At 40.9% G+C, this 22978-nt stretch overlaps 1 protein-coding gene across 2 annotated transcripts in view; it reads right to left on the bottom strand.

Moving 5' to 3' along the window:
- Positions 1-783: 783 nt before the first annotated feature.
- LOC109042735 (extracellular serine/threonine protein CG31145) overlaps positions 784-22978 on the bottom strand; it is a 107842-nt gene continuing 85647 nt past the window's right edge. For both annotated transcript variants that reach the window (XM_072296871.1, XM_072296873.1), the window contains exons 5-9: positions 19987-20079; positions 18466-18770; positions 17907-18180; positions 10815-11039; positions 784-1764 (exon numbers count right to left, since the gene is read on the bottom strand). In XM_072296871.1, coding sequence (XP_072152972.1) covers positions 10829-11039; positions 17907-18180; positions 18466-18770; positions 19987-20079 — 883 coding nt within the window. In that variant the 3' untranslated portion in view covers positions 784-1764; positions 10815-10828. The remainder of the gene's footprint in view (positions 1765-10814; positions 11040-17906; positions 18181-18465; positions 18771-19986; positions 20080-22978) is intronic.

Raw genomic sequence — 22978 nt, 5'->3', positions numbered from 1 at the left:
AATGACGAGTAGCTGAAAAAATGGAACCAATTGATGCGATATATCGCATGCCGTTCTGACACAAAATATGGCGTCCATCGAATCACCTTAATGAGTAAATGCGGCTGCGTCAGAGGTTTAAACATGCCTCCTGGCGTGACGGCAGCTATTTCCCGCAAAATTGCGCTTTCGGTGGTAGCATTTTGTGAGAGGATGACACTGACACAGTAGGAAGGTGTCTGTCTCTGGTTTCATAACGGCAGGTTTTGTACTGTGATTTTATAAAATAGAGAGAGGCTTCCAGAAATTGCTTTTACAGGATCGCACTTTTATTGGAACTAACGAACTCTTGACAACAAAATGCGCTTTGAAATGCGGTCCTGCTACTTAAGACGGTCGCATTTACTTTTGCTCAAAATTCGTGGATGACTGTGACGCGTGAAATGAAAAATTGCAGGATTTAACAACACTGTCACATGATTACGACTTACTATATTTCCTAATAATTGTTGGTTAAAATTGTTCATTGACAAGAGCCTTCACAGCCTCTTTAAAACTACGGCCTTATTTTTTCTAATTTTTCAGAAGAAAACGAACAAAAATATCTCTCTAACATTCTTTGGAATATTTATGAATAAAGCGGACACATTCAAAAACAATTTTAGGAAAATTGTTTTTTCAAGTTTCCCTTTAAAAACATGTTTAAAGTATGCCCAAAATTTTGCGACGCCGCAATCATAGATACGCATTTTTCGACATTAGCCATCGATAAGGTTGTAGAACAGGGGAAGTAAAAATCGGAAATAGAAAAGAAAGTAAAGATCTTTATTGAAGCAGCACAAGTTGTTCAGGAATTATCAAAATATATGAGTACTTGATCTTTTTTCCATTTTTATTTTCTTATTATTTCTTTCACGTTCGTGAAAATGGGCACGCACTTGAGTTCTGAGGAGATCCTCCGCGTTCTAGGTACTCAGTGCAATGAAATATGTTACACTTACGATAGTTGAAGGAAACTTAACCAGATGAAACACAGCCAAATTTTACAAACAATTCAAAATATCATTATGCATTTACTTTACATAAAAGTTGGGGGATTTTAGAAGGAAGCAAACCAAGTTAAATCTTAACTCGCCTGGCATAAACCGCATGCGAAAACGTCGTCACAATGTTATCATGACGTTATCTTCCAAAATAACGCTGAGGCAACGTTTTTGCACACGTCGTATCGCTTGGCGGAAGTTAAAGGTACCTAAAATTTCTTATTGCTCTTGATTATTTTTCAAGATGACTCTTTTATTCAACCAAAATGTTGAAAAAGGGGAAGATGAAGATAAGAAATAACGAAATATTCCAATCGGTATACGATAGTTCATCATTTAAAGAGGTTTAAAAATGCCAAAAAACCTGCACGGGAAAATGAGGAGGGAGGAGTTATGCAGTCTATTAAAAAAAAATTACAAAATTTTTGCCGGACAAATTAAAGGACTTACATTACACTTATGTATAAAAACGAATGCATTCTGTACAATAAATATAGAAAAAAAGAAAACAAATTTGTACACGGTCATAAAAACAAATTTTTACACGTCCGAAAGAAAAAAAAGATATTTAACAAACCCAATATGGGAGGAGAAACGAACATCTTTAGAATTGGTTACGACTACTTATTTACTATAAACTGTAGTCCACGTTTCGAGAAGTAAAACAAGAACGTATGAATTGCTTCTGTGTTTGCTCGGTCTTGGATTTTGGACAGAAAGATCACACCAAGGTCACATTTCTCTGAAAAAAAAACCGAGTGTAAAATAAATACATATAGATTATAGAGAAATATTCACAAAACTAAGTAGTGGTATTAAGCGACAAATGGCGATATGGCCCCCTCCTCTCTGGAGTGAGGAGGGAAGGGGGGGCCTCACTTGCCCAGCTCCTCCTAGCCACGATCATGATGCCAAGGACCAACGAAATTCTAAATTCTAATTGCCGCAATTAAACCTTCATTACAAGAGTATGCTTAAGAAGCAAGCAAGTAACCACCTTCAATTTTGACGTGGTCTCCTATCATTACTGTAAACAACATGCTCATTAACAGTTCAAGCCCAGCTGCTTGAAAGGTGACCGCCGATTTTGGTTTTTTACACCGAGCAGGGCCAGATTTCATCGCTCTAGACGCTGTCTGTGCTCCTGATCGGGGTAACGCAAGGTTCGGAGGCCTTCCCCCAAAAACCATTTTAAATTGGACCGCGTTAAGTAGAAAGAAACCGAGCAACATCAGCTGTCAAATTAAATTGGGCGCTTTAATTTTTCACATGAAAACGGTTCTGCGGATTTTTGTGCAAAATTTTCTGCACAGTACGAAGCAAATCTCTTGAAAATTTCCAAAAAATCCGCACAAACGTTCTCTGGAAATAATTAAATTGCTCAGTTAAATTCGGAATTAGCTGATGGGGCTTGGTTCCTTTCGGCTAAACGGGATCCAATTTATTGTAACCCCTCTTAACCTTTTTATTGCCTCATTAACTTCTCCCATTTACCGCTAGGAACTATCAATTGATAAGGTATCAATGTATTATAATGTGTCGTAAGTCATAACATCGCATATTTTTTGAGAGGGGGGGGGGGGGTAAAATTAGTTGTTTTTGTTTTCTTGAAGGGGGCCAATAAACCGTGGCTGAGTAGGGGCTCCGCAAGCTGATAAGGTTGACAACCGCGCATTGTTACTCTGCATAATACCTGTGGCTGAAATCGCCCTTGAAATTTTAATACTAAGAATTTCTTGAAAAAATCTAACTTTCAATTTTTCGATGATGTTCCATTGAAATTTCACGGGAAAATGTCATGCAATTTTCCATCTCAGCCTGTTCGATTTTGACACTTGTAGCATTTTTTTGTGGGAACATTCTCTTAGAACACTCCTCGATGCAATGCCTCCCATAGTTAAAGGCCCGCTGCACCTGCGAGATACAAGCGCTTGTTGAAAGTGAAACACCAATAGGCAAGGAGGATTTCGATAGCTCGACGTCAAGCGATCGAAATCCTGGTTTCCTATATTGGTGTTTGACTAGGCCTGTCCCCGAACCGATCGATCGATCGATCGATCATTTCGATGATCGTTCGAAGACCTGTTTCGATCGAAACTGCTCGATCGAACTGCTCGATCGAACTGCTCGATCGAAATGTTCGATCGAAATGCTCGATCGAAGTGCTCGATCGGAATGCCCGATCGAAACGTTTGTTTTGAAAGCCGTTTCGATCGAAATGTTATTTTGTAATGTTGAAATAAGATTTACCATGTTTAGCAAATAATTGCAGAAAAACCATATTGTTGTCAAGAATTCCTCTTCCTCTTAATTTTTTTCTTCGTTTCGAATTCGATTGAAATAACAGCATCAGCGTTAAGTACCGTAGCAGTTCTGACCGCAAATTATATTATTACCATGTGTTCTGTATACATAGAATTACCGAAAAGCATTCCATGTGCTTAATCTTCTCCCCTCCCCCCCCCCTCCCACAACAAAACAAATTAATTTAACCACACAAACCATGAAAATACCAGGTCTCGATTCTCGTCTACTTACTAAAGTTACTTTATCAGATCAATTTTTATTCAAAATATATGCGCTTATCGCATTCACTCCATTTTTTACCAACCATTTATTTGTAAAGTATCAGAGATCCGCTCCGCTACCCTACCTCCCGATCTCAATGCTCCTTTAGCTCCTAGCCCAAATGCCCATTACCAATAACAATAATGATCCAATGGACCTTGGTAGTATGGCTCAGCGCTCGCCAGCGCTGCGCGTGCCGCGACAATGATAATGATACTAGCTGCATTTACTTAGACAGTTTTGACCATTTCGTTCGAATTTTGCATCCGCTCAGTATACGTATGTCGGCCCGTACTGCACGCACACACACACACGCCCTCATCATCCTACATCGAATCGTCCTTATCTCTTCCCCGTTCGTTTTCCTCATATCACACAATTACACTCTTCTTCGGTTCGGTATTTGGTTTGACCCCTGGCGCCTGACCTGCTCCAGTGCTCCTCACACCTCGCATAGCTTTTGTTTCATGCACCTCTCCTTTCGGTGACGGCACCGCTGACTATCTCTGTTTCCCCTTGTCGCCCATGACTGTGACTGTGACTCCTTCCTCTTTCAAGATCTCGATCCTAGCTCCCGTTTGACTGAAGCTCTTATCGGTGCCGCTACTGCCCACTCTCTTCCCTTCCTCACCTTTGTCGTTCGCGTGATCCGCGTCTTATTCCTCTTTCACTATCTTTATACATACAGGGTGAGCGAAAAGTCCCCGACCCCCCCTCTAACTTTTGAACGAATTGAGCTAGGGAAATGAAACTTTGGGAATGTTCCTATCTCAAAGGAGACCATCTTTTGGGGGGGTCAAAATTTTGGTCCCCCCCTCAGGGGGGGACGGGGGCCCCCCAACTTTTTTTTTTCAAATGGCAACCCCTATCTTGTGATACCTCATTCGAAAGAGCATAAAAAACTAAGAATTTTGGCGCAAACCGCAGATCAATATCTTAATTTTTGACTGAGTTATGATAGGTCAAAGGTCAAATTTGACCTATTTTCAAAAAATCATAACTCCGGTTCAAATTATCGTAAAGAAAAAAATAAAACGGGAAAATTTACCAAATTGTGTCCGCTTTTAAGTAAAAATTGCAAAAATCACTTGGATTTAATTTTAAGGGGGGGCTCGGACCCCCAAATACGTCAATTCAAAGGTCATTCAATTTTCCCGCGAAATAAGCCAATTTCCCCTGGATTTGCCTCCACATTATCTCAGTAAGGTCAAAATCAGTTCAACATTACGTTGGCAAGTCCCCAAATTTCGGGAAAAGTTAAAAAAAAATGATATTTAAACGGTCAAATTTAATTACCTTAAATTTTGTTTTTTTTAACTTTTCCCGAAATTTGGGGACTTGCCAACGTAATGTTGAACTGATTTTGACCTTACTGAGATAATGTGGAGGCAAATCCAGGGGAAATTGGCTTATTTCGCGGGAAAATTGAATGACCTTTGAATTGACGTATTTGGGGGTCCGAGCCCCCCCTTAAAATTAAATCCAAGTGATTTTTGCAATTTTTACTTAAAAGCGGACACAATTTGGTAAATTTTCCCGTTTTATTTTTTTCTTTACGATAATTTGAACCGGAGTTATGATTTTTTGAAAATAGGTCAAATTTGACCTTTGACCTATCATAACTCAGTCAAAAATTAAGATATTGATCTGCGGTTTGCGCCAAAATTCTTAGTTTTTTATGCTCTTTCGAATGAGGTATCACAAGATAGGGGTTGCCATTTGAAAAAAAAAAGTTGGGGGGCCCCCGTCCCCCCCTGAGGGGGGGACCAAAATTTTGACCCCCCCAAAAGATGGTCTCCTTTGAGATAGGAACATTCCCAAAGTTTCATTTCCCTAGCTCAATTCGTTCAAAAGTTAGAGGGGGGGTCGGGGACTTTTCGCTCACCCTGTATACGCCACCGTTCAACTGAAACTCTTCATCAACTTCTCTTTATAAAATCGAATGGATCGAACTTTTAGGAAGTAACTAGTAACCTAATGCGACTCTCCGTCCTGTCTGTTATCCTTCAGCCCTCGCTTCTTGTCTGGGACGACTTACAATTCATTCGGACTATTGCTCACCTACTCCATCATTTAGCTGCAGTGATGTCAGTAGCCATGTTTACAGACAAGCAACTCATCAAGTTTGAAATGGGGGGAGGGGGGTGTGAAGTTTTTTTTTTCTTTTTTTTTTCTTTTTTTATGGGCAGTTTGCGTAAATCCGCCAAAGTGTCATCTGTTTTCGCTCGGTTATATTCTCCTCCACCCCCGTTTCTTCTATTCTCCCCCCTTTTTCTTTTCTCTCCAATCCTGCATTCTCCCCCCCTCCCACATATTTCCTCTCCCCCCTCCGTTTTTCTGTAAAAAAGTTTCGTTTAATTTGTTAAAAAAAAAAAAAAAAAAAAAAAAAAAAAAAAAAAAAAAAGGATATATTTACCCATAAAACCTAAGCAAGTTTCTGCAGTGGCAAAGGAGACAAAACTGCTGATTATAGCCTCAAATTGCCTCTATAGAACATCAAAGTGTCAAAATAGTTCGGGGGAGGCCCCCGGCCCCCTTCCCTCTCACATCTCCTAGAAGGAGTCCGCACACACCCAATTAATGAAATAGGGGAACCTCGTCAAGTACCTGGGGTGGGGGGGGGGGGGTGTGACACCACTGTTTAGCTGCTGGTCTTGCGTCCCTCTTTTACAATTTATTTACGCATCACTAGAAGGAGCTTATGCGCGATTTTTGATCCCCAGCAGGTGTAAATTGTAATCAGAGGCTGGCACATGCATATCGGCTGTACGTTTATTCACTTAGTACTTGGAAAATTATGCAATTCCATAATTTCAAGTAAAAAGAAAGTATACTAAATTGTTCCTAAGGAATTAGTTATTTCAGAACTTTCCACGGATGTTGGTTGACCTTAATCTTTTGGACACCAAAGAGAAATTATAATCATTCTTCTCCTACTAGCACAAAGACTTAAAATGTACAAAAAAAGAAAAAAATCGTAAAACAAGATGTAAAATAAACCAAAAGTGAAATGCCATTCTCCTTTTCTAAAATTTTATTATGAAATGCATCAATTTTTTTAAGAATGTTTAAAACCAATCTAATAAAGATAAGTTCTTAAAATCTTCTCAGATTTGTAAAAACTCTGGTTTCGAAACAATTTTGTATCCAGTTTTCGGGCTTACTCTTTTTACAAAAAAAATTTAGGGGACATTCGAATTTTTAGCGTATCATTCTAGTAATAAATACTCCAAAGGTATTTCCTATTTAGCCAATTTAGCGAATTTTCAGTACAGATATTCTTCCTCAATTTTTTGGTTTTCGCAATCAAAAATTTTACATATAAAAAATAGATGTTCGAAGAGGTAAAAAAGAAAATCGTGATTTTTTACGTGAAAAAGTCAGAGAAAAAATTCAGAGACGTCAATTTTTTACGTAAAAAATCGTAGTTCAATCTGTCTCCTTTGCATTTCTTTCTGACCTCCTTTTAATGTACGGAAAGTAAGATTTTTCACGTAAAAACTTTGTTCTTCCAAATTTTTTTCGGATTTTTTTGCGCAAAAAATCGCGAATTTTTGACGTCAAGATTTCAATTTAATCCCTCAAGTTTTTTTTACATCTTTAATCAAAATTTTTTTACGTTGAGCTCTCCGACTCTGATTTTTTACGGGATCTTCTACGTGCATCTTGCGCACTCGTAAAATTTACCAATTTTCATTTTTTAATTTTTTTTTAATAAATTAGGGAAGACGTTTCTCAAGTACAAGAAAGTGCACAAAATCAGCGCTTCAGACGATGGCTGAACTACGCACGTGTCACTTGTCGAAATAGGTTAGGTTTTAAAAAAGGGAGCATAAGCTGAAATAGATGCCGCATTTCAGCTGGGTTAGAAAGAGAGGGGAATGATAAGGAAATTAGGGGGGAAAAAATGCGAAAATCGTAGATCGCTAGGTTTCAGGCAGGCTAGGGACGACGATTCCACGCGTGCCCGCGTCGGCCGTCGCCGCGCTGCGCTGCGCGTCCTCCGTCCATTGCGCCAGACGGAGTCCCATATGAGAATCCCATCATCCCCCCCCCCCCCTCCTTCATCGACTTACAGTTTCATTCACGATGTAGATGTAGGTGCCAGACCGCCAGATTGAGTAAAATATAAAATATTTTCACGAAATCAAACACATGATCAAATTACGTGATTCGGGGAAAAGGCCGGTACACACTGTTAAAAATTGAGGAGTGAAATTCGGTGTTGGCGTCTACATAGCGCCCAAAAACCCCGAATGAAATGAATGCGAAGTGACAGTTGCACCATGAAAGCGTATGACAGTCCGCAAAAAAATGTAGGCGTTTGCGTTTCCTAATTCAGTATGTTGGCTCTTTGTTGAAAACCTTTTTCATTTTAAATGCTCATATGCAGAAAAAGTTCCAATGTTGAAACTTTAAAATCCTTTAAAATTTAAAAATGAAAATATATAAATATCAGAAAACTCTTATGTACGTGACTTCGCATGAATTCTCGGCAGACACGTTTAATGCACGCAGATTCATAATTTTTTTCGGGGGGAGGGGGGCTAATCTCTAAAACAATAAGTTTAGAGCGGAGAGGTGTAGTCGCGGCAGAACGAAATGAGGTTTTTCGTTTGTTTGTTTTTTGAACTCAATATTTATAGATTTTTCGTTCTCTAGCATTATTCTGTCTCAATTCTGATATAAATGAATTTTTTGAGTCCATATTTCTTCACCAAAAATAAATTTTAGTCTCTAGAAGAAAGTGCATTGCTGCGTGTATTGAAAACCCGTCCATAAGGTGGGTTGGAGATTGATCTGATTGTTGGAGTCCTTTCTGCGAGACGGCTTTTCAATGATACCATACGGAGGGGGGAGGGGGCTACGGGGTTCCAGACATGATACGCCAATGAAGGATACCCCTCTTGCTGTAGAGAATGTAATATTAAAAAAATGAAAACTAAAGTGCTGAAAAATATTATTAGCAAAGCTTCGGCATCATTGGACGAAATAGCAAAAGCGGGTAAGGTAATCAAAACATGCTGGAGCAGCCAACGCGACGAGTTCATTTGTATGAGAGAGACGGAAGGAATAATGGAAAAAAGTGATAGTGAATAAAAATCTGAGTGGAGACCGGTGAATAGTGTGGCGATGGCAAATTGGCGATCGGCGGACAAAGACAAAGGCGACAGTGAAGACCTAGATAGACAATCGACAACAAGGAAAACCAGGTAAATGAAGAGAGACCGATGAGCGGGGGAGGGGGGCGGATGGGGGCTGAGCGCGCCGTAGAATTCCTTGCCTGAAAAATATGTGTGATGAAAAATAAGGTTTTGGTTGACGCGATAACCAGTTTCAAGCAAATAATAGTCAAAATGTACGCTGGACCGAAAGTGAGGTGAACCCCGAGGAGGGAAGTCAGAGAGAGATAAGAGAGAAGAAACTCGGCCGACGGGCGGCGACCGGTGGCACAGCGCCACGCCAAGCGAAGCAGATAGGCACGTTGCACGTAACGCAGTGGTGGCGATCGACAGGCAAAGGCGACGGCTAAGAAACAGGTGACATTCGATCGAAAAGGTATCCGAGATCGAGGAAAAACAAGAGCAATATGAGGGGGAAAAGTGAGTAAAGAGATGCCGGCGAACGTGGAGGCGTGGAACGGGAGCAGAGCGGCGGATCAGGTGCGAGGGAACGAGCGAGAACGGAGAATGGGTCACAAAATGCCTTGCCCGAAAGATAAGAAGTGAATGAGGCGTCACTTAGGTTTCAGTTGACGCGAGGAGGCTGCTGTTACTCATAATAAGTCATAACACGACCGATTGAAAGTAAACGGTCAAAAAGGTCTAAAATGTGCGCGGGCTGAATGTGAGGCAGCCTCCGGGAAGGGAAGCCAGAGGGAGATGAAAAACGCGGTCGACGGCCGGCGCGAAGCAGCGCAGCGATACGCAACGGAGTACGGTATTGATATGCAATTCAAAGCATCTTACATCCATCGAAAGTACTTTCACCCGATAAGGGATCAAAGATTCCTGAGAAAGTTACAAAACGGGTAGAAGGGTTCCTGTTTTTTTTTCGAGCATTACCCGTTTTGGCTTTTTCAATATACAAGTAAGTAGGTAATCACCGCGTAAAAATATGTGGAACCTGGTCTTGTTCCTTCCAAAAACTTTTTACTGGGAAGACTTTAGCCAGGGATCCCTTATCCCGTGAACTTTCTTCGGAAGACGTTTTAGAGCTTTCATCAGCGGTGCATGAAACTCCCACGGGAATCCTAATGAGATTGCTCGAATCGAAAAAATTTAATTGGTTCAAAATAAAAAAAAAAAAATTAAAAAAAAAATTTATAACATTAGTTTTAAGATTAGCTTTATTCGAACATTAACTCCCCGTAATTAATGCCCCGTAAGGGCCAGTAGTACATTTTTACATAATAAAAATAATAAAAAAAAAAAAAAAAAAAAAAAAAAAAAAAAAAAATCAAAACGGCTTTCGATCGAGCAGATTTCGATCGAGCAGGCTCGATCGAAACAGATTCCGATCGAAACAGGCTTTCGAAACGATTTTTTCGAAGTGAACGATTACGAAATGATCGCTCGATCGTTTCGTACGAACCAACGAGCGATTTCATCGGTTCGGGGACAGGCCTATGTTTGACTTTTAAAAAGCGCGTGTAACTCACAGGTGTGTCTGCCGCTTAAATTAATGTTGCTTTTTTTTTTATTTTTAGACTTTTTGTCTCTCTCACCGCAGACGTGGCAATTTTAGAAAATTTCAGCTTTCTTCGCGCTGATGACGTTTACACTGAAAAAAAATTCTCGGCGTTTTTACCAAGGTCCGTTGGTACCTTTACCATCTCACTTTTTTTACTAATTATTGGTAATTTTACCAAGACAGACTGGTAAGCTTACCTAAACACCGGTATTTTTACTGTTTTTTTCAGGTAAGAATACCACTTTTATTAGTAATCAATCCCCGGTAACTTTGCCATTTTATCTCGGTAATTCTACCACAGTCTATACAAAATATTGGCATTTTTACCAAGGTCCAGTAAAATTATCGAGAAAGTTCAATAATTTTACCGAGATTTCTCGGTAAAATTACCAATTCCATAAATGGTAATTTTACCAAGAAAAAACTGGGATCAAGTAGAACCCTGAATTCTTGGTAATTTTACCCTTTTCTTAGTAAATACACCGAGATTTCTTTTCAGTGCATGAGGAAAATGTATGAGTGTTCGCTTACATGTTAAGTAAATGCTAGGAAATTTGTTTGCTATCGACATGGTTAGAGTTGGGAGCGTTGCCCGTCTCGTCAGCCTTGTTGATACAGGTTCGGACAGCGTTGAGAATGATCTCGACCCGCCGATCCAACGCCGCGAGATGCGCTTCCCACAGGACGGGCGTTACCGGGTCTCGACTCATGGAATCTCGCATTAGGTCACTCAGCTTCTTCTCCCCGTTGTGAAACCTGAAATAAAATAAGACGAATTATAAAGGTGCGCGAAATGAACGCACGGACGTTTTTTCGACTCTACACATTGACAAACAAGTTGGAAAGCTCTGATAAGTTCGCTTATCGCTATTAGAGAATCGCTCAGCTGCTTTCTAGGTAAGCGCGTTTTTAAGATTTCGATCCAAAAATTTTGGATCGAAATCTTAAGGGTCGGATTAAGGGGGTGGCCACATGAACCGCGGCCCATGGCAGCAAATCTAAGGGGCGGCAATCTGCAATTTTTTAAAGTGTGGGTCTATAAAAATATCGGATTTATAAGAACAAAATTACAAACGAGAAAAGGCGACAAAATCTCTCATTTCCTGAGAGTATAGTAATTTCTAATTCTGTCGTCTCTTAGTGATACAAGAGACAGCACCCTTAATAAGTCGAGCTATGAGAGAAACTAAGCACGCAGTTTGGCCTCGCGACTTAGAGAGAAATGATAACGAGGACTTGAGATGAAAAGGAGAAGCCCTCGGCGATCGGCATGTAGCACATATTAGCGCCTACAAGACTGCACGAATACTTCACGCATTGCATCGAATACAGTGCGGTTATTGCGGTCAGCGTGAAACGGATAGCGCCTACAAGACTGCATGAATACTTCACGCATTGCGCCAAACGCAGTGCGGTCAGCGTGAAACGCATAGCGCCTACAAGACTGCGTGAATACTTCACGCATTGCGTCCAACACGGTGCGGTCTGCGCGGCGCGGCGGCGGAAGTTAAAATCATTGAACCACATTTATGTTTGTTCTTTCATAATTTTTTCGTTCATTTCTTATGAATGGAAGGCCTTGTCCACACAGAGATAGGTTTACGGAACTTAACTTCCGCGCAAAGTTTCGTGAACTTTTGCTAGTAGTGTTGACAGGGCTTTCCCAAAAAATGTGTTCAACACGAGTAAATGTGTCTTATGCACCCCTCCCCCGCTGGCAAGTTCATTTGATTGTTTTTATCGAGTTACAAAATGAATGAGAAGGGGGCGGCAAAATATAGGCGGCTCATGGGCGGCAAGTAGGTGAATCCGGACCTGTCCAAAATGGCTACGTAGATATACGTAGCCATTACTTCGTAAATAGAATATGTAGTGATTCCTATCCTCTCCGTTTACAGTAGTTGGCCGAGTCCCCCAGCTCTCTCATTTACATTAGGACTCTATGTACTCTATGCACTCACAGCCCAATACACTAGCCACGCGCGAATCGCGACCTCTGAGTGACAACGAGAAGAACAAGAGTACATTAGCACAGCTGGAAACATTCTTGATCCCCATACGTCTCTAAGAATCCTACAGTTTCAGTCGATTAAACCAAAAATTTGGCCAAACAACGGAATCCTTTTGGCTGATCTGACCGAAAAACAAGTCACTTGAAATAACTCACGGTAACCGGTAACCATGAAGAAACTGTGTACTCCACAGAAACTCATGCGTATCGACGGTGTAAGTCGGCAATCGCATAATTCGTTTGCGGTGTCTGAAAATCTCCGCCTCTATGTTATTTTTTTAAAAGAGAACAAATTGACATCGTTCCTTGAAGTTTTTGCAGAATTTTCTTCGCACAGAGAAGAAAAATCACGGCAGTTTTAAAGCATTGCCATTGAGTGGTTTTTCGATTAAAAAATGAAGTATGACAGGAAGTCTGCGATATGTCGCAAACCGAGTTATGTGATTGCCGACTTACATCGTCGATATGCATTTCACGCCGACCAGCGACCGCACGGTGTTAGGCGCAATGCGGGAGGTATTTGTGCACTCTTGTAGGCGCTACGCGATCCGGCGACCGCACTGTGCGTTAGGCGCAATGCGTGAAGTATTCCTGCAATCTTGTAGGCGCTCATATGCGTTCGGCTCCGACTGGCGATGTAGGACCTACAACGTGCGCAATAGAGGGCGCGGAGCGTCCCCTGGGGTTGGGCGGCATAGCGGCCAGGGACAATGTCTTACCTCCTCCTCTTCTTTCTCCCGGTTCTCGATTAAATTAGGTCTCAGAAAATCGGTGTGCTGAGGCTCTTTCAACAATCTGGATTCATTAAAATTCCTTTTCATTGTTTTCGCCCGCCTATCTTAATTTTTTATACGGTAGCGTCTTCGTGGTCGCTGTCGTCATTTCTGAGTGCCCTGTCTGAACCTCTCCATATTATGGGTAGCATAAATTCATTCTAAATATACTGCGGATGAGGACTAGTTTGAAGTTGCATGCTTCGAGGAGTATTTTGTAAGTCCGACATTTTTCTTTTGAAACAGTGGTATGTATTCAAAGACAGCAAAACATCTCGCTGAAAAATCTCTCTTGGTCTTTTAATGACACTTTGCATTAAAGCTCAAATTTTTTTCTCTAATTGATGGGCTTGGGGCATGCACAAGGCGCAAAAATGCAGTTTTTGCTACCTCGAGAAATACGTGTTGGAAGTTTCAAAATTACATGGATCTTTATGGGCGGTAAGAAAGTTCAAAACAACTTTTTGATGCTTAAAAATTGGCATTTGAGAGCGAATTTTAGGCAGAATACGTATTAAGGCTAGTTTTACTTGAAACCATTAATATCTCAAATTTTTTTAAAAACCGTTCTTATGCGCCTTATACCAAGCCAAGTTGAAATTTTTGAAGTTTTTAGCCTTGCTTCCCCCGCAAAATAGTGAGGACCCAGCACCAGCAGCAGCTATTTTACCACCTCGTTACATCGGGTTCGGGCCACATTTTTTAGCGATTTTTTCTACTTTTATTTCCGTATATTTGCTTGGACTACAATTGAGCGGTTTGGAGCACAATGCGCGTACGTGCAGTTTTTGCTATTTCGAGGAATACGTGATTGAAGTTTAGAAATTGCACGGATATTTAGGGGCGGATGGAAAGTTGGAACTGACTTTTTGATGTTTAAAAGTTAGAATTTAGGAGCTAATTTTTCACAGAATATGCATTAAAACTAGTTGTACTTAAAATAATTAATGTCTCAAATTTTTCAAAAACTGCACTCATGCGCCTTGTCTTCCAAGCCCCTCAATTGTTATGATTTGATATTATTGCGGGAGTAAGTATCGACGAGTTAATCTGGTGGAAATGTGATCTGTGGAGGCCCTCGATAGAAAGGAGAGGAACAAAGAGTAAAGATGCGGATAAAGAGGACGGAAGTGAAAATGTTGGAATAGGAGTATAGACGAAAGGCAGAGGGGAGAATTAACAAAGCTAATAAAATCGTTTTTCTTGTTTTGCTTGCAATCGCAATTTTGGCGCTTACGTGATTTGGAAAATAATCGGTTCAATTGTTATGATTTGATATGATTGTGGGAGTAAGTATCGACGAGTTAATCTAGTGGAAATGCGATCTGAGGAGGCCCTCGATGGAAAGGAGAGGAAAAACAGTAAAGATGCGGATAAAGAAAAACGGAAGTGGTGCATTTGCTTTGATATGATTGTCGGAGTAAGTGTCGAGAAATTAATCTAGTGGAAATGCGATCTGAAGAGGCCCTCGATAGAAAGGAGAGCCAAAGAGTATAAAGAAAGAGACAAAGAAAGAGGGAAGTGAAAATGTTGGAATAGGAGTACAGACGAAAGGCAGAGGGGAGAATCGGAAAATCGACTAGCTAATGTAAGGAAGTGAGTCTAGCGCGAGGTCGGTGGGGTTAAAATTTTAAGAGTTTTAACATGTAACCTTTTGATGAAATATTCACGGGGCTCGGGAGATCGGGGTGCGCCGCGTCTTTCTCGGAGGAATCTATTTAGTCAAGTGCCTGAAAAAGCGCTTTAATAACCGGCGGCAGGTGACGACTGTTGACAGGCGGGGGCCACTCCAGTGGCGTGGCGTGCTTTGCGATATATCGATTGTTATACCATTTAAACCTATGGAAAAGGATCGATAAACAAGGTGTTCGCAGCGAACACCTTAATAATCGATTCTTTACCATGGGTTTAGATGGCAGAACAATCGATACATCGCAATTTACGCCACGCCACTGGGCCACTCCGGGGCGCGGGGCTGGAACGGCCGGAAAAGCGGGGCTCCCGGAGCCCGGGTCCTCGCCCGGGCGCTGAATGGGACTCATCAAATATGGATCGAGCGCGGTTAATGGGTTCCTCCTATTGCGGCCGTCCCACCGTGCGCCTGATCGCATAATACTCGCCGCCCGATTATCCGCGTGTTGACACTTCGGAGCCCCTCTCACCTAACCGCGTATCTACATCTTTACTTGAGCCCTGGAAAGCGTGGATTTGTATGTGAGACAGAGCTCACGTGGAGATTGAGATAGATGCCTACGTTAGACGCGCGACGAGTTGTTGCCCCGCGGGTCCTCTCCGCTGGTGGAGCCAACGTTTTTCTCCTCGGTTTTACTCTGCACCCCTATTTGTACCACCTTAATACTATGCCAGCATTTCATTGAGGAGCCCCGAGTGGATAGTTCCCCTTTGCCATGCTAAGGAAAAACGCGTATGAGCCTTCAGGCGTTGCCAAATTTCTGCTGGCAAACAATTAATTTTCAGGAAAATTTTTGAATATTTTTCAGCCGGTTTCTTAGATAATTTTGTTTGTAATTCGATCATAAGTGTCTGAAAATATCAAGGAAAAGATTGCATTTTGCGAAAAGGAACCACTAGCATTGCAATGGTGCTAAGATTGTGCAACTTCATCTTTTGCAATAAAATTGCGAAAATTGTGAAAAACTATGAAATTTAGATGGTAATTTTTGTCTTAAATTTACAGTTTTTAGCGAGTAAAATAGAAACTATTATGGGATAATCGGGTTTTTCCTCCAAGACAAAAGAAGTTGCACAATCTTAGCAACATTGCAATGCTAGTGGTTCCTTTTTGCAAAATGCAATCCAATTAATTTTCAGGAAACTTTTTCGAATCAGGAAAATCAGCCAGTTTCTTGGATAATTTTGTTTGTAATTCGATCATAAGTGTCTGAAAATATCGAGAAGATTTACTCATAATCTTCCTCAAAAATAAACATTTTATCGAAGGAAATTTGGCAACTCTCAAATGATCATACGGCGTTCTTCCTTAGCACGGCAGTATTACACACACACAACATACTACACCTTCACACACCCTCCGATGTTTCTTTATCCCTTTTATAGCTCGAAGAGCTACATTGAGGGGAAAAAAACTATGGTTAAGATTACCATATTAGTCGTGTTCCCCTGGCCAGACCGAGACCGCTCATGCTGTATGCCTACGTTTTGGGGGATTTTGCCCTGTAATAAAGTTAAAAGGAGTTGGAAGTAAGTTTTGTGAGAAAATTCGTTGGGAAACTGGTAAAAATTGCGCGGAATGGTGAATAGTACACAAAATCGTGAAAATGGTAAAAATAAATTCCACCTGACAGTAAAGAACTGAAAACATCAGAGTTGGCCGATTTTTGAGACAAGTTAACAATTACCGCAATCCTAACCCCAGCATTCACGCAATTATCCATGCACAGAAAAGCAGTGTTAAGGGTCTATTCCCTAAAATTGTGGTACTACTTCAATTTGTTGAATAATAAGAGCATTTCCAATTAATGGGGGTATAGCACCGCAACATTTGGGTTAGTGACCACAATAAATTGGGGTACTATCACAACTAACTGGAAATGCTCATATCATCCAACAACCCCTACCTCTTGTTTCCCGTGCGATAAAAATGTTTTGTTTTATTCTATTGCGTGCAATCCTATGGTAGCCCACGGTTAAGGATTGTGTCCTCTTCCCTCCAACTATTTGTAGGCATTTTTGCCTTTGAATAACGTAAGACGAGCGGGGTTTTACCGGCGAAAAAAACTAAAATTCATAATCATCTGCTGTCCTGCCGAGGGTTCACCGCGAAAACGCGCGGTGTGAAAAAATGCACCATACGAACGACGAGATGAAAAAGGACGCTTCAGTAAAACGGTCGTGAAAATGTTTTGGGTGGATTCTAGAGATGCGTTTGAAATTTGGCATGGTAGAGCATTAAAAGTTACTTCAGCCTCCCTCCGAACAAGAAGTCAATACTTTAAAACTGGCGGCCTCGGTGAAGGTCGTCCAGTTTGCTCCGAGACACAAGCCCCCTTTCCCCTCACTTTTAAATATTGCACGTATGTCTTCTTATTTTGGGCAGATGTCATCTCTGTTACATCACATCGTAAAAGGCGGAAAAAAGGTGTTTATTCGGTGGTCGATTGACCGCTAATTGTGACGTATCTACCTTACTGCTAAGGGCCATTTTTATGCGGAAGTAGGATTTTTTTTTATTATTATTTTTTTTTTCTACGAAGGAGGTAAATGATACTCATTGACAGGAGGCTGGATGAGTGGAGGGTCTGAAGGCCATCTCCGAGAAAATTCGAAAATTCAACAGTCACACGAGAAAGTTACATAGAAGAACGCAACAAGTCCAGTGGCGTGGCATGCTTTGCGTTGAAAGGAGTGGGGATTTTGAAACGCCGCAACCAATATATGGATCGCATTCAGCAATAAGAAGCCAGCGCAATTACAGTGTTGTAAAAATGTTGCTTCTCTATTATTATCTAAAAAGTCTCTCAGAATAGCAAATATTTTTTGCTCCCCACCAAAAAATTGTTATTTTTAAAGGAAAACGATTGTATGAGTTTTAATTTTGCGCATATATTGAGTATTCTTATAAGGGAAGAAGGATTTGCATGATTTCGAATGATTTTGATTGATCTATGTATACATTGTCTCAATTTTACCGTCGATATCGTTGTAATTAAATGATCAGTCGTGCAATTTTGAAGAACACGAAAATTCCTACGCTTTAAAAACTCTTAAACTCCTTAATAATAAAAGGTGAAGGAGTTGAAGAGTTTTTAAAAATCGGTCACTTGTTGACGTAAGACGTGGGTAAAGTGAGAAGGTTACCTGAGGAGCGTTTGAAGGGTGGACTGTCGGATGAGGCAGCACTGCATGATGGGCGCGAGGATGGAGATCTCATCGTGGAAGGCCCTCCCAAAACCGCGCCCGTGGTCCAAGTGGATGGGGAATGTGTTGTTGTCGAAGACTTTGAAAGTCTCGTAGTGGTGCCGGTCCATGTTCCCGATGAGGAAGTCCAGAACGGACATGTCCATTATGTCCAGTAGCCGACGACCCTCATCGTACGGTGGGATCTCCTTCACGATGTTGCAATAATCCGAATCTGCAATTGTACGAAACCAATTGAAGTAATGGATACAGACGACCTCCGCTCGTTAAGTCTAGATTTGCAACCGTGTCGATTTTTCGGTTTTTTTAATATTTGAGTCCTTCAAGAGTGGGGAAAAGGTAATTAATTCGGATTGCATTGCATTTTATGACGAGGAACTACTATATGTGGCTCATTCTTAAAAGCACCTATCTGCGTGGGGAGTTTCAGATGAGCCCTTCAAAGCAATTGAATTATTGTGGCTCTAGGGAAAGTGAAAAAAATCTACGGGTGACTTACCAGTTTCCCACTGAGCCTTCTTGCGCTTATGGTAGGAGCGCCTCCAGGGATGCCTCCAGATTTTCCTTGGGACGGCGTCCTTGTCGGGGAGGAAGGCGGCGAAGGAGCCCTCGACGGTGTCAGGGTTCCCGCAGATGGCGTGGCCGGTATCGCAGTAGTAGGAGCAGCGACCGTGGAAGCAGATGTTGCTCGAGGGCGAGACGAAGAACGTCTTCAGAAGCTCCCCGTCGGCCAGCTCCCACAGCTCCGTCGACATGTTCAGTCTCCGTCCCACCACCGGCATGGCCCGCCTGAATCCCAGCAGCCTGCAACGCGCATCACAACACAAAGCACATTAGCTTCGAATAGAAAGAAATACTATCAAATCATCCAAGCGGGCTGATTATTGGAATTGATACACAAAACTATAAACAAAACTATAGACAAAGCTATTGACAACAGGGATATAGCGGGATCCTATTGGTGGAAGTGGATAGTTCCAGCTGACAAATAAAGGTAGGTACGAGGACTAACTAACGGTAAGCTGGTCCATCATTTTCTTCTTACTCCATAAGAGCCACCCATCTCAGCCAATAGGATCGCTCCATGTTTGCTTTGACTATCGCTTTCTCTACCAACAATACAGCCGGCAGGTCCTTCTTCAGTCTATTTGTTACGGAAGTACCTTAATAGCTAGGGTATGAATAGATCGTCTCAAAATAGTCTTGAAATGAAGTTAGGTTAGGCTTATGTGGCAAAAACGACGAATAGATCCCTCGACATCCAGCCATCATAAGGCAAAAATAGTGGTTACTACTGAGATTATTTGGCCGCTGATTGTAGGATTGATTTTAAATTCTAAAGTTCTCGGGAGAGGATTCCTTTAAATCAAAAGGAATGCCTTTCAGAACGAAGATTAATAATCATGCGGCAGAAAAGTGAATACCTATTTATTAGAATTCCATCAAAATTTGGGGTAAATCCATAATTAGGGTAAAAGTAAACGTCGAAATATCAAACAAGTTTGGCTGAAATACTATTTCCATCTTTAATTATAGGCCAAAAACGACTCATGTAGCTTAGAAGCACATTTTAGCTATTTTTCCCCCAAAAAATTGTTCAAAATTAAATGAAGGCTGAAAGTATCTGATCGCAAAAATAAAACGTCTGATTCAGCAAAGGAATGCGATACTTCCTTCGGATTTTGTCAGTTGTATGTTAGGATTTACAAAGTGTCATTTTTGGGGGAAAAACTGCTGAAATGTGCCTCTAAGCGTATTGGATATTTTGCCAAAGATTTAAAGTGTAACCGGTATTTTGGCAAAATTCGTTACATATCTCGATGTTTGTTTACTTCCTATGAAGATTCACCTCCAAAGAAATTTTTCTTGGAATACACAACACGAGGTTGTCCAGATCCTTGAGCGTGCGGACAGTTTATTGAAATCGTTATGCGAATGTGATTTTTCCGTGTAAACACAGTTTGAAGAACCACGCGCCTGAATAAGTAACAGATCGAGAGTTCAAGACATGAAAACTCACCTGTCTAAATGAAATGAAGCGATTTCGGAATGGTGTCTCTCGAAATCGGTAAAATAAAAGTGATTGGGTAGCGTTTGGTAGTCCCGAGGATACCTAAAACAGAGAAACGGAATTTATATTATAGTTAAACTTTACATGTGCTTTGAGTCGGTTGCATAAGGGTGGTTTCACGATAACTAGAATAGTTTTGTCTCCGTAACAGACAACAAATTTTTCGGTCATATTTTTAGTAGTAATGATATCATTTGAATTTTTTTGCATTAATATGCATAGGGTTACGTGTTATAACGCTTTTCAACGATTTATCGCTGTACTTTTCAATTTTAGTATATATATGGCCGATTATGTGCTGTCTGTTACGCTGACTTTTTACCACGTAACAGACAGCACATTTTCGGAATTTACATAATATTAATTGAGAAGTAGAGAAATTAATCATTAGAAAGCGTTATAATACTTAACCCTTTGAAGATTAATGCGGAAAAATTTGAGTGATTATCATTACTAGTAAAAATATGTTGAAAAAACCGAAAAATGTGTTATCTGTTACGGCGACAAAACTATTCCAGCTATCGTGAAGCCACCCATAACAGCTTGAGAGAAAGATCCTGATTTACTTAATAGTACAAGTCATCCCTCCAAAGGACTGCTCACATCTATTACGAAGGGAATTAACACACCGCGCTTATTCAGTGAATGTGTGTCCGCTTGTGTTAGATCCACGGGTGTCACAGTAGCGCGGGTGGTATTCCTGCCTCTAGAAGGCATTATAACGACCCAAGCGGCCGGCCTCTCGTCTCAGTCGCGTCGCCTTCCTCTCCAGTACGAACATGAACATGAACAATCACCGCACAATCCCCGAGGGATGGACCCGGTTACAACCCAAGTTTCACGAACCACGAGGGTAGCTTTTCACCTTGTGTAAACATGTTTTCGGCTGTTCCTTTTTCAGTCGTGGGTTTTTTGTCGTCGCTCCCTCTCCCCCTCCCTCACCCAAAATCCCATTGGACCGGACGCAGTAATTACATTATCGGAGCATTTGGGGCAATCATCGTCGAGCAATCAACCACTTGTAGCCACTTTCTGCCCGTTTCCCAACGTGACCCTATTTACTCTGGAGATGGGTAGGAAAAATTGGAAAATAATAAGGTAAGTTGTTTGTGAGATGCTGAGAGACGGAAAATTCGACGAGAACAGGGTTGGACGCAGAGTGTATAGCTTGAGTGTTATCCTCGCCTATTGTGAAGGAGGATCTACAGCTTTTGCGAAATTCATTCTGAATACGATGAGTGAATTTCAAAGTTTAACGTAAACGTTGATTATTTTAGGAGAATCGAGATTCAAGTCCTACCGCTTAATCCTTGAGAAATTTTTGTGCCGAAAACCATTTTCTAAGTCTTAAAATTAAGTCAAAAGCACCATTTCAATTATAACTATTGATATTGAGGCATTGAAATCGATTGCATAATGGAAACAGTACTTTTTACTTTACTTGAATATTATGGAGGATGATTTACGCCACGAAGATTCCTCATACTGATAGATCTATGGACTAAAATTTCGAGTATTCTAAAAAACGCCGCCAAAAGTTCAAATTCGGAATACTTCAATCGTATCTAGAATGCGTTTTACTAAAGTTGAAGATTCGCTTTAACCAGTGGCGATTCTTGAAAGTTTTCAACATTGTTTTTCCTCCATTTGAATGTATGCAAAACAATCGATTCTTGGCGGCAGCTCGCCTTAACTAAATTCGATAGTTTTAATGGATTGAAATGGAGAAAAACAGTGTTACCAGCTTGTAAAATCGCCACTAGTCTTAACGGTGATGAAAAAAATTTGCACGATATCAAGCGTGGTGCTTTGTTGTTCAAAAACCTGACTTAGGTATATTAACAATTCCTTAAAATAAGAACAGTAAAAAATCCATCCCACAGCTAGGGGCACGTTTATTCGACAAAACCATGAAAAGATTTAAGAATGCGTGAGTTACCTTGACCGTGGGTTACTTCCGTTGGTACGTATACAGTACATCGGACGCACAACCGGTGGCGCACAAAAGCGACCATTAACGCAACACTCGTGCGTTTTATTCAGAAATTCGATCTTTTCAATGGCCACCTTGAGTCCGCCACTTTATGACCGAATTCCGGCATCGTAATTTTGGACATCGTTTGGCAGAACAAACGCATCTTTACATTCTTTGAGCGACTCTGAAAAGGTAAGCTCTCGCAAATTCAGAGTTCATCTTAAAATACACTTGAAACTCTTCTTGGGGCGTTGGAGACCATTCATTTAAGATTCAATAGGACTTGCTATGGGATTAAATTTGAATCCTTCCGCGAGATTTTGTATACATTTTCCAGAGGCAACAAGGAAACCTGGAGCTTTATGTTGACTGGTGATACAGCATTTTTTGGGTTCATGCGATATCCTCGGTCCAGACTGACGTCATAGTGATACGCACATGCTTATATACGCGAAGAAAACCCCGAAAGTCTTGTCGTCAATTTCCGTATGAGTGAGCGGATGAAACTTCCGAAATTTGGGCTTAAAAATCGTGTGATTAGCTGACAAGATTCTTCAAAAATATATTATTGACGATGACAACATGAAAACAAACCCGATTTGGTTTGTTTTCATTCTTGCGAGCACACTGATTCAATTGCACGTATCATCGAACTTGGAGCTCGACTTCAATTTTGCCTCATAGGCAACAAACATACCGGGAATAAGCTCGAATATTTATCTATTCGGAAAACACACATTTATCTTACTCCATAGACTTTGGTAAAAGCTATAGATAAAAATTTGTTGACCTACTGACAGGTACCGTCCTCTTAAGCTTCGCCTTCAATGGAGGCGTTGGGTGCAGAAAGAGCATTTCTTGGTTACGGTGTTTCAGGATCTCAATAGCTTAATTATAATTTCGAGAGAAAATAATTAGGTGAATTTTCTGAAATTTTTAGTTTGAAGCATTGTGAAATTGTAACAA

The sequence above is a fragment of the Bemisia tabaci genome, chromosome 2 (assembly GCF_918797505.1).
Source record: "Bemisia tabaci chromosome 2, PGI_BMITA_v3".
NCBI lineage: Eukaryota > Metazoa > Arthropoda > Insecta > Hemiptera > Aleyrodidae > Bemisia > Bemisia tabaci.
The sequence above is the reverse complement of the archived record's forward strand: the minus strand, read 5'-3'. Positions and strand labels throughout refer to the sequence as shown.